The 17646-nt window shown below is 47.6% G+C and overlaps 1 protein-coding gene across 2 annotated transcripts in view; it reads right to left on the bottom strand.

Annotated features, from left to right (window-relative positions):
• Positions 1-6837: 6837 nt before the first annotated feature.
• The window catches only part of Tspan5 (tetraspanin 5), a 168919-nt gene continuing 158110 nt past the window's right edge, over positions 6838-17646 (bottom strand). For both annotated transcript variants that reach the window (XM_048456866.3, XM_087897522.1), the window contains 5 exons: positions 17388-17558; positions 14771-14896; positions 12698-12745; positions 12476-12592; positions 6838-8823 (listed from right to left, as the gene is read on the bottom strand). In XM_048456866.3, the coding sequence (XP_048312823.1) occupies positions 8758-8823; positions 12476-12592; positions 12698-12745; positions 14771-14896; positions 17388-17558 (528 nt within the window). In that variant the 3' untranslated portion in view covers positions 6838-8757. The remainder of the gene's footprint in view (positions 8824-12475; positions 12593-12697; positions 12746-14770; positions 14897-17387; positions 17559-17646) is intronic.

The raw sequence follows: 17646 nt of genomic DNA on the forward strand, positions 1-17646 counted from the left end.
ATTTCATAAATCAGTAGGTATATGTAAAAGTGGGTATCTTCTCTTAATAATTTGATTCAATTGTTCCACTATCAGAATCTATCTAGAGCCACGTGCGAAGTGTAGGAAAAGGAACAAAGGTCCCAGCAGCTGCATTCTGTTGTGTAGAGCCCACATCTGTAACAGCTGGTGGACAGGGGTCTGCATTACCTCTCAAACGTCTCCGACTCTGGGCTCATTTAACTCCTTTAAAGAAGGTTGAATGCCCTGAAAAGCCCTTCTTTGTGTGCCATCCCTGTGAAAATCGTGTTAGAAATTTAAAGAGCAAACTAGTAAGAACAGTGAAGATGCAAGCACACGCCTCCGTCACCCTGAGACTAGACATGACCACAGTACACCCTCCCTGTAAACCTCCATGTTCACAGAATGACTAACAGCAAAGAGGGGACACAATAGTTTAAGATTAGAAGAACCCAGGGACTCTTGCACATACATTAAGAACTGCAAAAAGTCCCCTCATGAACCGAATTTTGAGAACACCATTTATTTGAACACCGTGTGCCCCAAATACTATTACTATTTAAACTACTCACTGACAATGAAGAGAAATCCTGATTTAATGTTGGAAAGATACAACATTTAAAGATGTGATTGCACCTTCTCTCATTTTGTGACACACAGTCTCACAGGTAACCTTGAGTTTGCATTGATCCTCCTGCTTTTGAAGTGCTGAAATTACCGGCAGGCACAGCCACACACTGCCTCTTACTGTACCATTTAAAACAGAATTCTTATTACAAACATATAGTATTATAAGCATTTATCTCTAGATGCTAGACACTTACTATTTTGGTTTTCTGCATCGGGATTGTTTTTCTTTTGCAATCCAATTTCAGCACAGTAACCAGAAGACATTGGCAGAAAGGACCAACAATAAGGTGCTCTCATCTTTGTTCAGTACTGTAGATTGAGCAGGGCCCTGCTCCCTCAGTGCCAGACCCTGTCAGTCATCCCAGCTCCCAGTGAGAACAAGCCAGGGTTGTCTATACTCCACAGCACCAGATTCACTTAGAGCTTGCTAGAACCGTGACTCTCCAGCCCCCATTCAAGAACTACAGCCCCTTTGGATGTCAGTGTGGCCATTTCTCAGAAAATTAGGAAACAACCTTCCTTAAGACCCAGTAATACCACTTATGGGTATATATATCCAAAGGATGCTCAATCATGTTCACAGCAGCATTGTTTGTCATAGCCAGAACCTGGAAACAACCTAAATGCCCTTCGACTGAAGAACGGATAAAGAAATTTGGTACATTTACACAATGGAGTACTACACAGCAGAAAAAAAAATAGCGACATCTGGAATTTTGCAGGCAAATGGATGGAGCTAGAAAACATCATTTTGAGCGAGGTAACCCAGACCCAGAAAGACAATTATCGTATGTGCTCACTCATAGGTGGTTTTTAAACATAAAGCAAAGAAAACCAGCCTACAAGTCACAACTCCAAAGAACCTAGACAACAATGAGAACCCTAAGAGAGATATACATGGATCTAATCTACATGGGAAGTAGAAAAAGACAAGATCTCTGGAGTAAATTGGGAGCATGGGGACTTTGGGGGAGGGCTGAAGGGGAGGGGAGAGACAGGGAGGGGAGCAGAGAAAAATGTAGAACTCAATAAAAATCAACAATAATAATAATACTAATAAAAAGAACTGCTGAGTCAGAACCTATGCTCAGAACCTGCTGATCTCTCCTTAGAGCAGGTGCGAAAGCCCTGGCATCGCCTCCACCTGGGAGCTCAGAAAGACAGATGCCTGGGAGGGTGGCCGGGACTTTAGTGCTCCCAGCTGACTCTACCATGCACCCAGAAACCGGCGCTTTAAGATCTTGGTTGCAACCTTGAAAAAGATAAAACTGAAGCCTCCAGTCACCACTGCTTTGAAGCTCGTGTTCCCCAGCCGTCCCCAGCACCCACAACTTGGTAACTTCCCTGCCAGTTTCTGGGCCCCAGGAATTTTAGCGGGACAGAGAAAGCGGGGGGGGGGGGGGGAGCAGTGACTTAGACTTAGTCCACTGTGTTACTAAAATAAGTACTGTAGGTCAGGTATTTTATAAACAACAAAAGAGTATTATTTACAGTTCTGGAGGCAGCGGAAGCCAAGTTCGGAGCAAGCGAAGTTTTGAAGTTCCGGTGTCGGGTGAAGTCTCAGTTCTCACAGCGGATCCTAGTCTTCCACACTTGCTGGAAGGGAGGCCCAAACACCTCCAGGCTTCCTTCATATGAGCGCTCAGCGCCCTCCAGACCATGAAGTCCTCGTGCACCAATCATCTGAAGCCCCTCCCCCTACTATGGTTTCTCTAGAGACGCCTTTCTTCTTTACGCTGTTTTATGAGTATTCTGCCTGCATGTGCAGCATGCATCTATGTGTACTGGGTACGTGTCTGGTGTCTTCAGAGGTCAGAAGGGATCAGAGTCCCAGGAACTGGAGTTATAGGTACGGATGGCTGTGACCCACCCACAACGCTTGGAATCGAACTCCAGCCCTCCACCGGAGCAACAGGCGCTCTTCACCACTGAGCCTTCGCTCAAACCCGGAATCACTTTTATCCAATCCAGGAAAATTTCAAGGATATAGTCATCCGAGTCACAACAGCTCGCTTCCCTCCCGTCCTCCAAGACTAGAGAGAGCTTGCCCCCACCCTGCAGAGCCAGGAACCCACTTGACTTGCAGGTATGTTAAGTAAGCCTGGTGGCAACCTGAATGGGATAGGTGTCGAGCCTGATACTATTTTTGCCTTTAACGACACGCTGTAATGGACAATCCTAGCGAGTTTTCCGCATTGTTTTTAAAAACATTCCCGTGACGTAGTTGGTTCCCTCGTTGGACGGGAAGATCGACTTCTCACGTTATCTTTACTGCTAATGGAATCGCAGCCGCCAGCCCATTGGTTCCACAGCTTTCCCTTCCTTCGCTGAGTGCCCACGACCCCTCCATGCGCCACACCTGATCTTACTGCCTGGCGTCTGCAAACCATAGCCTCACAGTGATGAAGCACCCGACAGCCCAGGTCATATCACATCCGTCTCTACCCCCTTGAATCCTTGGACTCCAGTCTTCCCTGGAAAAAACGGCAGTTTATCACTGAACAAGTGGAGATCTTCAGTCTGTGGGGATTCCACTCTGGTTTACATCTCTGTGGCGGTGTCGGGAACAGAGTATATTTTCCCGACTGTGTGCTGTTGGTTCAAGGGGCAGGTGAGCCATTCTGCCCAGCAGCTGCCTGCAACTGACAATTAGGAACCACTGGTGTTTTAATGACATCATGAGGGACTACGAAAGGCGCAGATCATTTTATTCCTGTTTTATTTACGTGATTTCAAACATTGTAGCAGGTGGTATTTAAGAGAATTTGCTTCAAATAAATACAGAATGTACCGCCACAATCTTAAATATCATATAATAACGCATCCTTTATTTAAAGTACCCCATGAAAGGTGGCAAGATTAGCCAGGCATAGTGGTGCATACCAGGAATTACAGCACTTGGGAGGCTGAAGCAGGAGGAATGAGTTTAAAACAGCCTAAATTAATACAAGCCTAAGGCTAGCCCCAGGTATATACTGAGACCCTATCTTAACAAAACCGGAAAGCAGCAAGATTTTACAAGAACACAGGCCAGAGATCATGCGCATACAGGGTTCAGCTGCCTCCAATCAACAGATGAGAACCATGTGGGGACGCGGGCCTGCCAGGGAAAACACTTAGCTCGCAGTGGGCCCCTCAAGCCAAAAAGCAACAGGCACTGAGCTCTGCCTGACCCCATCGGAAAAAACACACCAACAGGACAGCTTCAACCGGCCATGTGTTCCCTCAGAGTGTTCTAGAGGCTAGTGCTGTATGTTCCCCGTACTTCCCAGTTTCTGGTAGTTGCTATCAAGATGGGTGTTCCTCGAATTATAGACATACAACCTGAATCTGCCTTCCTTGAGTTCTCTACACTCTGTGGGCCAGTGTCTGTGGTTCTTGTTAAGCTGTCAGGGTATGAAATACTGGAAGACACCATTTCGCTTGCCACAAACTCCTAGCACGTGGGCATGGTTTCCACGTTCTCTCTAATCAAGGTTGTAGCCAGGAGGTACAAAGTTTGTCATCACACCTCTTGGAAGACTGATGCAGGGGGATTGCTGCAAGTTTGAAGGGAGGCAGATACGGAACAGGAAGCGTCAGGCCGACAGGGACGACTTAACAAGCTCTTGTTAAAATAAGAAACAAAACCCAAAACAACAAGAAGTTAGAAATCCTCAAATCAAAGCCAACTCCACCGGGCCCTCAACTGACGTTTTTAGAGGAAAGTTCCGCAAAGGTTGCTTCTTTGTTCTGGATAGTTTATGTTGAAGAACTGAGGTGCAGCTCCTAGGACCTGGGATCTCAGCCCCCTCAGAACCCTTAAGTGGAGGTCTGTGCCCTGGGAGAGAGGGTGCAGCCTATGCCACCTTCCACCAGGATGACACATGCCTGGAAGACATAGCGCCTCCAGAGTGGGAGGTAAACACCTGGTGAGAGTGTGCACTGGCTTCTAGCAGCAGCATCTGAGCCGGCACGGGAGGCACGGCCAGTTTCCACCAGGCTTGCACAAGCCTGCTGTAGCAAGGTGGCAAGATCAGTGCATAAGTATTGATGGGAACAAAATGCACCCTCCCCTAGGCTCCCAGAATAAGCCCCAGATTTCAGAAGCATGAAGGAACAGCCCTACCTTCCCTAAGCACCTGCCATCAACCCCTGTACCGTTTCCCATTCCTGGAATGGAGCTTGCAACTCCAACTCCAAGCGGCTGCAGTTCTCCATGTCTGACACTAGAGGGCAGGCCACTAAAACTTTTCTGTTCTAATCAGTGTGCAGGTTCAGGGAGGTGACAAGCATGTGGGCAGCTTGTCTTGCTGGGCACTGGTTCTTTCTGGAATCCATACCCACCGTGTAAAACCAGGCTTTCGCCTACTCTTCTGGACAACGGCTTTATCTCTCATTCCTTGAAGTGGGGGTGTAAGACCAGGAGGTCTAGCTCAGGCTAACCGGGAGGGGACAGGACAACTTTCTGGCAAGTGTACAAGGGAGTGGCAAGCCTCCAGAGGGAAGCCATAATTAATTCCTCAAATCAAAAATGTCCTAAAAACCACAGTATAATAGACTCTACCTTTATAGCAAGTCTCTCAAACAAACAATTGGCGAGGAAGCGTGGAGGTGGCTTTGATAGCTTCTGAGTTTAGTTTCTCTTTCCCACTTCTTGTGCCCAAACCCCAGAACATGAATGCTGTGCCCCTAGTCAAATGATTCCACTAAAAGTCATAACTCAACCCTGCTTGTTCTTGCTGTACATTTGGTTTCCACTTGTTGAGTGTGGGCAGTACCTCACTGTCACTGTCCCCGGCCCCGTGGCACTGGCCACAGCGGTTAGTGTTTATGGACAGGCGCCCAGTCCTTCCTTGGAGGTCTGCACAGATTTCCCAAGGGAAGGAGCAAGCACCAATGGATAAATGGCAAAGCTTTCTGGGGCAGGCCTGCCAGGTCACTGGGCTCTGACCCTCATTGTTCAGCCCACCCACTTCCCAGGGCTCTTCTCCAAGAGAGCCGGAAACAGGCGCTGGGAGAGCCACACACTGCAAAACGATTCCATTCCTGCCCACACAAACACCGGCCCCTAGTGATCAAATGCTGTTCCAAAGAAGCAAAAGCTTGAACAGAGTCCCTTCTAAAAGTCTCCTGGAGGGGGGAAGCCTAGGACCTGGGGCAGCAAGGGAGCCCAAAGACATGCCAAGGGGCTAGACCCTGGAGAACGAAACGGGAGTTGCAGAACTCGCTGATGCATTGTTTTTTACTGTTCTTTTCATGAATCATACATTTTTACATTACAGAGGCGATCTTTGTGAGAACCAGTAAATAATAGAAGCAAAAGAAGTGGTAATATTCCCCAAAAGTCTAGTGTCTACTGAGAACGAGGAAGACACTTCTGCTAGTTTTGAGCTCTCTTTCCTCTGCTGCCAAAGCACTGGGGGGAATGACCGAGCCCCATAACATCAGATAGTAAAGGACGTCAACAGAGCTGTCCATCCTCAGGCATGAACAGATTTCCTCAAAATCAAAATACTTTTGTTTCCTATATCCAGAGAGGTGAGGCACGGTGTTTCTCACATCTGGGGACAGACCGTTCTGTCCGGTCTTAGAGCAGTACGTGAAATGGAAGGTTTTGTTTCCATCTGTTCACAAGACTATTTTCCAGTGATAATGCACAACTGAACACACAGAAGCTGGTATTTTCCAATGGGGTAAGGTGATAGGTTCAAGGGCAATTTCTTTCTTATAAAAACTGTAACTTTTACCTAGGCCCACTGTGTATTAAATACACAGCCCAGAATGACAGGGTCAAGGTCTGAGATCTGTGCTTTACAAGGTCCCAAAGGTGTCTGTAACAAGCAGAAGACAACTCCGGGCCAGAGAACACCTACTTACAGGGTGCTCTGTCTGTCTACATTCAGCAACCCAGAGAGACTCAGCCCCCACGACCACAACTTTCCCCTCCCACCCAGGACTGATGGGTGTTTCTCAAAATCAACCTGTGATTTCATTGGCATCTTAGGAACTCAGCAGTGGGAGTTCTCGGGCCCTGTTCCGACCTACCTCCTGAGGGACTCTGGGGATGGTGGCAGTTGTTGGGACATGGGATTGAACCCAAAGTTTCAGGCATACTAGGAATGAGCTGTACCCCTGGCGCGTGCCTTTTGTGTTTTAACCAGTCACTCCAGAATGCTTCACAGTAGCATCTGGGAAGTATGCAGAAAGAAACAACATAATCCCATGTCAGGTAGAACCAAGTTTATTAATGACAGTTTTTATTACAATCACTCTCGAGTGTAAAAAATAAAGGTGATTAAAATTTAAAACTCACTTGGGCTTGTGGCTTGGCTTTCACTGGGTGTGCCACAGGGTGGGGGATCTTGCCTGATTCGGAATCAACTGGCCAGATGCAGTTCACTGGAGAATGAGGTAATAAAGAAGACAGAAGTGCCGATCCGAGAAGGACATCACAAATGACGGTATGGACAGGGGCGGAGTCATGTGACCTCACGTCCACGTATGGAATGACTATCTCTACCTACAACGGACACAGATACACACATGCAAAGCCACACACACCCGAACTGCGGAGATGGGACTGGAAAGGGGTGCCTGTCCTCCCGCGGAGCAGACTGTCCGTCAGCCACGGCGATGCAGCGTCATGGGAGTGGAAAACCGTGCTAACCTGCTAACTCAGAAAGGTGGCTGGCGAATGCGGAGCTTCTCTCAGAGGCTGTAGTCTTCCCGGAAACCCGGGAATAATCTCAAACCTGCTCCCCACGACAGCAACACCCAGGGGATACCACAAGCTGGGTGAAAATCTGGGGCCAAAATCCACCCTCCCAGCGGGCACGAGGCAGAAGCAGGACCTGAAGGTGGTTTTCTACCCAGCATCACAGAACCCGGGCTGGGCCTCAGTGCGGCCCCTCAAGTATTTGTGCTTTGTTACTACCCTGAGGTCACCTCACGGGGACAGAGCTCTGGCCATGCACTAAACTAGGTTTGATTTTTTGTTTTCTTAAATATATGGCAAAACTAAAATCGCAAGAAGACCCTTGTCAGATGCTTTTTGACTGCCAGCCCTGCTTTGGAACTGAGCTTTAATGAGGAAGACGGGGAGCCGGAAGCCGTGAGAGACCGGGAGCCCATGGGGCATATGAACGCATGGCTTGGACAACATGCCACAACCACCCAAGGCTGGGGACCTCTGACAGAAACGCTGACGAGTGCTCTCAAGTGTCTCTTGGAAAAGGACATGGTGGGTTCAGGGGCACAGCACATGCAGGTGAGGATTATACAAAAACTTACTATTGAAGCTGAATAAGAAAACATTACACAGGACTGTATCATAGCCTTTGCCTTTGGGAGACAGAAAGAACCAAAATAACAGCCGATTTAAAAAAAAAAAAAAGAAAAAGAACAAGAAAAAGAAAAAGAAAAAAAGAAACAAAACACAAAAACGAGCCCAGAGTATCCCGGAATATCCGAAGAACCCGAACACTAGTTGGTTATGGTGGGGTACAGGAGCGCCTGATTAGTGCCTCTCAGTAACCTCGTTTCCTCCTTGGATATCATGGATAAAGCTCAGGCTGCTGCTCACAAGAAAGATCAGTCCTGCGGAAACGTGGACCGCGATCTCTGCTACCCTAACTGGTTGCCCCAAACACCCGGCTTTCTTAAGGGGCTCTGCAGGACGTGCACCCTGGACCCACTCCACCCATCTCAAAATCCCATCCCAGAGGACAGTAGCAACAGGTTCTGAGAATGTGCATGGAGTGATTCAAAACACTCAGCCCTGGGGGTAAGGGTTTAAGTTTTAGCCAGGATGTGGACAGCACTGTATTCTCCACAAATTCAAGTACATGCAGCGCCCGACCTCCCCCCTTTCCCTTCCTGGTAGCATCCGTCCATCAGTTCACGGCTACAGTAGAGATTCACGGCACAGCGACTCAATGGCTTTCGCACTGTTCTGTTTTTCGTTTGAAAAGGCCCGTCTTTGAACGGCGTTCCCCAGCTTTACCCCCAACAGGAAGTAAGTTCTTGGCAGCTCCATTAGGTGGGACTGCGGGCCCGTGACCAGGTCCCTGCAGCCCGCCATCGGTCAGCACAGGAGGGTCAGCGAGGGGGTCAGTCCAGTGTCTTGCATCAGTGGTCACAGGGTTTTTACCAGCTAGCCCTGACAGCTTCAATGTCACTCACTAAATTCTGTGCCAGGCATATCCCAAAAATCTAAAAGAGGGAAGAAAACCGAGTTAGACAGTAGAATTCAAACGCTTTTGGCTTTTCCTTGGTCACTGGGTCTGCTCCCCCCTCCCCTGTTTGATAAACTAATTCTTAAAGTGATATACAGGGGATGGATATGTAGCTCAATCAGTCTATAGAGCTTGCCTAGCATACATAAAACCTGGATTCCATCTCCAGCACCACAGAAAAACAGGCACGGTTGTATGTATCTATAATCTTGAGAAGGCAGAGGCAGATACATTGGAAGTCATCCTTGGCTACATAGCAAGTTTGAGGCCAGCCCGGGATGCATGAGACCTGTCTCAAAACCATCGGCTGATAAAGAGAGTGGGGAGAGAGACAATAAAAACTGAGATGCAACTAATGTTCTATAAAATCCACAATTTTAGCATGACTTGAGCTCTTCAATACTAAATGCAGAAGATGTTCATTGCCCTCAAGCTGACCCTGTACAGAGAGAAGCTATTTCTAACCCTTCCCGTGGCCTAGACAGCTCTCATCTACTTTCTCTCTCTATGGCGTTGTCTGTTCTGGACTTCTCATGGAAATGGCGTCAGATAGTAAGGATGTGGTGCCCGTGACTTTGTTCATGGAACGAAATGTTCTCCACGTTCATCGATGGTACTGTCTGAATGTGAAGTTCGCACAATCTCATGGGTTTGAATACTTAGTCCCCAGCTAGTGGCACTGTTTTGGGAGGTTCGAGGACATTTGAGACTGTAGCTTAGCAACCAGAAGTGGGTTGCTAAGGACAGTGCTGAAGGTGTTCTCTGTCTCTGAGCTGCTCTGGCCACTATACCTTTCTCACCATGCTGGACACCAGCCTCTCAACCCTGAGACCAAACAAACCTCTCTTTCTTTGCTCTACAAGGTATTGATTACAGTGCTGTAAATCCTCATGACCCCACTACCAATTTTCCTTATAGGACACAAGTTAAAGAACTTAAGTGAACATCTCGATACAACATACAGAAAGTTGAGGAGGCCTCAACATGTACGCCCTGCCTTTGTGACTAGAGAAATGGCACCTGTATATGGGAAAGTCTGAAGCTCCACTGGGTCACGAGGCCTCCCAATCCTTCTATGGATTTCACCTGCCTTTCAGGTAATGAACCTCCACAAAGCCACACACGAAGGGAACAGTTTTGTTGGTGACCAGCCTGTCTGATTCGTGCACCGGCTGCTGCACCTGCCTAGCTCTCCCTGCTGAGGTCAGGTGTGTGACATTCTGAAGGCAGGCTCCACCACTTCACTGTGTCTATGATGTGGTAAGTTCCTCAGTTTCATCCTCCCTCTCCTCCCGAGAGCAAGAGTGTCAATCCCCAACAACAAGGTCACAGTGGGAGGCAGAGCTCCAAGCTGACTAGGTGGGTGATCGTTCTAAGGCAGGGAGGGGCACAGGGTGGGCTGAGAAGACCCAGAGGTGGGGATGGTGAGATCCTGGGATACTCCTGGGGCACTGTGAAGATGTGGTGGGTGGGTGGCTCAGATGGGGAGTGGGACCAAAAGCAGCTGAAGGGCACTAGTGACTCCTGCAGATGTATCCAGACAGTTCCATTTGTTTTGCTTTGCTCTTGAGACAGGGTCTTCCTGTATAGTGTAAGTTGTCATCTGTCTGCTTCTGTGGGGCTGAGCTAACAGGCATGCATCACCACACCTCGCCAATCCATTCCTTTTTGATGACTGGGTACTAACTCAGTAAGTATATACCAAAGTCTTGAAAATTCATTGATGGATTCTCCAGTACTTTATGCTATGAATATGTGTGTGCAAATGTTTTGGCAAATGTAATTTTTCATTCCTTTGGCTTGCATTCATGGAATATTGTGGGGTCACACAATAACTCTGTATTTATTTTCTGGAAAGCTGAGCCATTCATTTCCTCCCTCCAGAAGTGTGTGAACGTTCCATCTTCCATCCCCATGAACACCCATTATCTTTTTTATTACAGCCACCCTAGTGGGTGTGCAACGGTTTTCTCACTATAGTTTTGATTTGCAGTTCTCTCATGACAAATGCCATTGGCATCTTGTCTCATGTAATAGGCCAAGTCTATCTCTGCTGGAGAAGTGTCTACTGAAATACACCATTCGCTTGTAAACCGGGTCTTGCAAGGTAGCTCAGTCTGGCCTTTCTTCCTGTTGTTAGGCATTGAGATCCCTTTCAAATAACCACTCGCAAATATTTTCTGCTATTATGTGAGTAATCTTAAATGACATCATTTTCCGTGTAGAAGTTTCATATTTTGATGAAGTCCCATTATCTATTTTACTTGGTGGTTAGAATTTTGCCATCATGTTCTTTTAAGGAAACTGTCCAAGACAAAAATCCCCAATTTATAGCATATTTTCTTCTAGAGTTTCATCACTTTGGCTTTTATATCGAGAGTTTTGTCCATTTGCTTTTTACACCACGGTCTATAAAGGCCGGGCTGGCTGTGCAGTCTGAAGTGACCGTCCTGCTTTAATCTTTTTTAATAGCTTGCATTACAGGCATACAGTATATTACACTTACATTTGAGTCTTTGATCTATTTTAAGTTAATGTTTAAATATGATATAAGACAGGCATCTAAAAGTCAGTCTTTTCCAGAGAGAAAATCAGTATTTCTGCTAAGTTTTTTTTTTTAAATGTGTATAGGTGTTTTGCTTCCAGGCATGCCTGCACACCACATTCACACCATGTGTATGGAGGCCAGAGAAGGTCATCAGATCCCTTAGACCTGAACTGAAAGACAACTGTTAGTTATCATGTGGGGGCTGGGAACTGAATCCTGGTCCTCTGGAAGAGCAGCCAGTGCTCTTAACCACTGAGCCATTTTTCCATCCCTGGAGACCCTTTTTCCGTTCCTCACTGAATAGTTCCGAGTCCCTTATCAAAGCAAAGCTCCCAGAAGTTCTGTCTGGAACCCTGCTACTTTGTAGTGAGTTTTAATTAGGAGACATGAATTCTTCATCTTCTGATCTTTTCCAGTTTTATTTAGCTATCCTGGTTCTTATTTTCCCATGTCATTTCAGGCCCAGCTTGTCCACGCCTGTGGACGAGGAGGTGGGACCTGAGGTAGGGACTGCACAGAACCCCTAGGTCATCGAGTAGTGATGCCATTTGAGTGACACTGAGTCTTATAATCCGTGAACACAGGATGCCTTTCTGTTCACTCCAGGCTTCTTACATTCCCTTCCAGTGTGTGCCCATTTGTGACCCTCTGCAGAAACTATCACATCAACAGGGAGCTCCTGAGACCGCTCTCTGGAAAGCTGGTCCACAGAGACAAGAGACACAACACATACTTCTGAAACTCCACAGAGCCTTGGCCTTGCTGCTGAGATCCACTCTGAGCAGCCATGTCTACCCCAGCTGTCACAAGGCAGCCCTCTAAACCACTGGAAACAACGGGATGCCAGGGAGTGACCTCATCATCCTCTTCCTGGGGAGGAGGTGGCAAGGCTTCTTGAGATGTTTCTGGATCTAGAACCACATCTTCAATAAACACAAACCTAGTAGTTCCGGTCTGTCCCCAGGACCTCCTGCATGTCACAGACGCTATGGCGCTGAGGAGCTTGAGTAAGCATCCTGTCCTGATGAGGTATCTCTGGGTACCACCGTCTGAGTTATACCACCAAGGACCCCCATCTTACCTGCAGCAATGCGATGCCTATGAAAATACCAGCCACGATGGTTAAGTTGTCCTGTAGCCACTTCTCAAACTGCGGCACACAGCCTTTCGTGTAGATTACAATCTGTTGGTCAACTTCCTTTACAAGGGAAGAGAGCAGAGTGTCACAGATACAGCCTCGCACATGCGCAAACGCTCCTCCAGGCACGCTGTGCGCTAGGCCACAAGTGCAGGTTCCACTTACTGGTTTTTGCCTGGCATCATAGCCGCACTGAGTGTTGATGACATCTTCCTGGGGAAGAAAGGAAGAGAAAAGTGAAATTCACTCGTCTTCAACAGAAAGCCCATCTACTAACAAACAGGAGCCCCTGCAGAGTTGGTGGTGAGACCCGATGGGGACACACAGACCACAGCACCGTGTTCAACGTGCCATGTGCATCAGATGCCACAAGCTTACAAGAGCAACTTCAGAAGTATGTAGTAAGACATTCTCTGCCTTAGAGATGAGGAAAACTGAGACTATAGCAGGCCCGTTATGCTGGGGGTAGGGGGAAGATCAAGATTCCAAATACTGCCAACTTCAGAAAGCTCCAAGGGTTGGGGAAAATGGAGACATAGACCAAAATCAAACTTAAAGGACAAAATGACCATCTATCTTTATGCTCTTTGACGGTTTCTACTAGAAAAAAAAAATAGTGCTAGAGATTAAATCTAGAGTCTTATGCATGCCAAATATGTCCTTGTCTCTTTTAATCATTAAATTCTGTCAAAGTTTTATGTTTGTTTATTTTAATGAAAAAGGATTATGTTACTAATTACAAAGCAAAACACTGTCGGGCCATGTGTCAAACAGGCAGCCTGACATCTCCAGATCTGGTTGGAAATACTGGGAGCTAGCTGCTTCTTCCCCTCCAGGGGCCAGATAGTGACCTCATCAGTTCTGAGTTCATGGCACAGGACAGACCGACTGCGGACCTGCGGTTGCCTAGTGACTCCTGGAGACGCTTCCGATTTTTCTCACGGACAGCGATAGCAAACACAGAGCATGTTTGGCCAGTGTGGGCCTAGGCTGCCTGAATGGGTCCACAGACTTCCAGCTGGAATCCTGCTGCCAATTGACCCGCCTCAGCGGAGGAAGACAGGCTGGCTGGAAAGGAACCACAGGCAGGGTGGCACAGTTCTTAGTGACTGATGCTCAGCCCAGGCTGATCCGCCCTCCAGACGGGCAGCCGGCAAGAAGGGCAACAGCTCAGCACTCTAAAAAACGCTAGCCGCTGTGCTCTGTGAAAGAATCCTCCAGCTTCCAAACTTGCATGAGGGGGAGCCAGTGGAAGCCATCTGCACCCACTGCACTCCTGTGGCAAGGGCAAGCCTGACAAGAAGGGTAACAGCTACTCCTCACGTAAGTATCACTGACCCGCTAACCCTCAGTTCTGGCTTTTTACTTACAATACAGAAGGTCCTTATATATATATATTTTGGTTTTTTGAGACAGGGTTTCTCTGTGGCTTTGGAGCCTGTCCTGGAACTAGCTCTTGTAGACCAGGCTGGTCTTGAACTCACAGAGATCCGCCTGCCTCTGCCTTCCAAGTGCTAGTATTAAAGGCATGCGCCACCACTGTCTGGCTTAGAAGGTTCATTTTTTGTTGTTTGTTTTTATTCTACAAACCATGCACGCAGCGTGACATGCAGTAAAAAGGAGTGACTTCTGAGTGGGTTCTGTTTCCTTTTTAAAGAAACAAAAGTGGCAGCCGACATTGCCATCCGTATGGCACACTCTGGGCCACTGTGGCTCCCTAGGCAGCATCCCAACGTCCCAATCTTGTCAGGTCGCAATCTCTCCTCTTACTCCTAACTCCCTTCCAGAAAGTCATATGAGAAGGAAACGCTTAATAAACCCAAGCTATTGCAGACGGCTCACCTGGGAGCCCCACATTCTCATCAAGGAGGGACAACTGACAGGGGCAGCCTGCCTGGGCCAGGCGCCCATCTCTGTCACCTGTCAGCACTGCGATTTGGGAGAAGTCACTTGCACTCCACATGCCATGTTTGGGTTTTTTTTCCCCCCCAAGAAAGGGATCCCTTTTCTGACCTCCCATGAGCCGACACACACCAAGGCTCAGAATAGGAACAAATGCACACACACTCGCTAAATGAACACCAGCCATCCTGTCTTAACTGGGAAGCCTGGGGCACAGCATCCCCACTGAGGAGCTACAGTGAGACATGAGCCTGTGAGAAGAGATATGGGGACAAAATCCCTCTGCTGTCACGCCCATAGTAAGCACGGCAGCCACCGTGGGCTCGGCGCTCTTACCGCGGGGTCTTTAGTGCAGCAGGAGAAGGGCACACCACATCGCTCTCGGCTTGCATTGGAATCTGTGCAATTGAAGTAAATATTTAGGTTCCAATCATCAGCTCCAAAAGCCCCACAGCACTGCCACTAGAGCAAACAGGAGAGAGTTAGAAGATCGTCTAGGCTCCGAGGTGACCAGCCAGCAGCGCTCCACCCACACAGCACCAAAGAGCAGGCCTCAAGATCTATTTGGCTTGGCCACATTCTAGAGGGATACACAAGAACATTCTAGAAGGAAAAATAAAACACAAGCAACACTGGCAACATGTAATGTGGCAACTTGGTTGGGCTTGAGGATATGATCTCATTTTAATGGTTCTTAAACAGTGTCACTGAGTGTTAAGTGACATCAAATGGACGTCAGACACTCCGGTAAGTTCTGACAGTGCACAACACTAGGGCTGTCACCACTTCACGACACAATGAACATCAGGGCTGATGCTCAGCAGTACAGTGGTCAAACGTGGCGAGGCCCTGGGTCCAATCCCCACAACAACAAAAACAAAACAAAACCAACTAACAAAAAACAGAGTAAATAAAATCTATCTCTGTACAACCTCAGAGGGTTCATTTTTCATTATCTTGATCTCTATGCCAAATCCATTTTATTTTTTAATAATTTAATTTTTATTATTTTATATCCATTGGTGTTTTGCCTGCATGTGTGTCTGTGTGAGGGAGCCCTGGAACTGGAGCTACAGACAGCTGTGAGCTGCCATGTGGATGCTGGGAATGGAACCTGGGTCCTCTGGAAGAGCAGTCAGAGCTTTTAACTGCCGAGCTATCTCTCCAGACTCTGTTCTTTTTAAGAACATTTTTTTCTTTTTTTAAAAAATATTTATTTATTATATATACAGTGTTCTGTCTGTCTGGATGCTTGCTGGCCACAAGAGGGCACCAGATCTCATTACAGATGGCTGTGAGCCACCATGTGGTTGCTGGGAATTGAACTCAGGACCTCTGAAAGAATAGTCAGTGCTCTTAACTTCTGAGCCATCTCTCCAGCCCTAAAGAACCTATTTTATATATCATTTTTACAAAGTCAATCAGCTAATTAAAATATAAAATAACCAAGATGTTCATTCAATTCAGTGATTGATTATGGCTGGCCATAACCCACCTACCACCTCCCTGTTCTGGATTACCCTGGCTTCTCAAGTTAAACTAAAACCAACCCTTGGCCACTTTAGTGCATTGGTGACCAATAGCTATGCCGAAACGTTTAACTCCAGAACAGAAGTCCAGAGTCACATGAAACAGCAGTGTTGCTGAGCACAGCAGGCGGCAGGTGAAGAACACGTGTGAACACATGCTCTGCAGGCCCCGCAGCTCCTCTAAGCTTGGGCACCACAGGTTTCCCTGTGAAGCCCAGTCAGCTCTGTCCTGCAAACTTCTCGGGGACACTGGCTGGGAAGCTGTGAGCTTGCATTCTGCAAGACCTAACACCAGCGGTGGTCTGCTGAGCGGGTGAATGGGGGCTGCATCTCACACCCGAGGACAGCTCACTGTAGACCTCAGCTGCTCTGCAGCCACTGAGTGAGAAACCAAGACCCCAGGCGAGTGCTGAGCACCCTGAGAAGGGTCACCTCCCTAAACCCCCATTCGATGCTGGTGCAAATGGCCTTATCCAAGGTAAATGGCACCCAGTTCAACCTTTCTAACTCAAAGCAAGACCCTGGTCCACTGCGCCTCTGTGTGGCCCCTGATCTTGCCCTAAACCCTAATGCCACTGACACCACTGACTGAGTTTGCTTGGCTTACTCCCATTGCTCCACTGGAGGTGCATGAGGGCCTGCTGATCTGCATGCAGGACGACAACATCTTGGGGCTACCATGAAACCATGCACATCATGTTCAAATAGCCAGGGAAATTAGACAATAGCTCACTTTTTCTTCTCTCATTTTACTATCAGGGAACGAATTCAAGCTTTTGTCAGTACAAAGTCAATGAGACTGTGTGTCTCTTGGCTCCTGTCTGTCCTACTTTGCATTCTGAGTGACAGGACATCTGCCTGGTCTGTTGGCAGGAGAGGAGCAGCCAGTCACACAGTCGTGTTCAGACACCTGTGTGGCAGGAGGCGAGAGGGTCCGCTTATTCCATTTGTTAGAAGCCAGCAGGCTTACAGATCTCTAACGTTTGGTTAGGAGTGTACACACGTGGTAGCTGAATAGGTACACTTGAGCACCTTTATGAACAAACACCCTGTTAATTATTGTGAGCTGTAGGGGAAGGAACACGGCAAATTCATATTTAGTCAAACAGAACTTTGAACACACGGAAGCGCTATTTTCTCCAATGGCTGACAAGGGTACAGCCATGGTGATCGCCTTTTCGCGTCAGAGTTATGTCTTTCTTCTGCTACTTTCACCCAAGTTGAAACAAGTGGAATCAGAACGTTTCTGTGTGGGATACAAATGTGAATCGTGGAGCAAGAGAAACATGCTCGCTCGCAAACAACCGGAAGCTAGGCCGCAAAGTCAGCCGGACCTCTCTGGCTGGCAAAGACACGCAAGGCATTATGGGCGTCCCCCTTGCGAGAAGCCGTTTCCACGGGAGGGTGAGGGCACTTGCACTTACATACTCCTGGGTGAAGTCTATGAGGTTCTGCAAGTCAATGTCGTCTCTGTACGCCCTGATGTTGTTGTTAATAAAGAAATACAGCTGGTCTTTGATCCAGTCTTTGAAAACAAACGCCAGCACCCCAGCAGTGAGCTCCAGGAAGAAAATAATCCCCAGGAACACAGAAAACTATGAGGAAAGAAACACACAACAGGCAATGGTCATAGGGGTTAGCGGAAAGGGCTGTAATTGCACTCAACTGGGGCCCATTTCCAAA

This window comes from Myodes glareolus, chromosome 17, assembly GCF_982192425.1.
Source record: "Myodes glareolus chromosome 17, mMyoGla1.1, whole genome shotgun sequence".
In the NCBI taxonomy this organism is placed as follows: Eukaryota; Metazoa; Chordata; class Mammalia; order Rodentia; family Cricetidae; genus Myodes; species Myodes glareolus.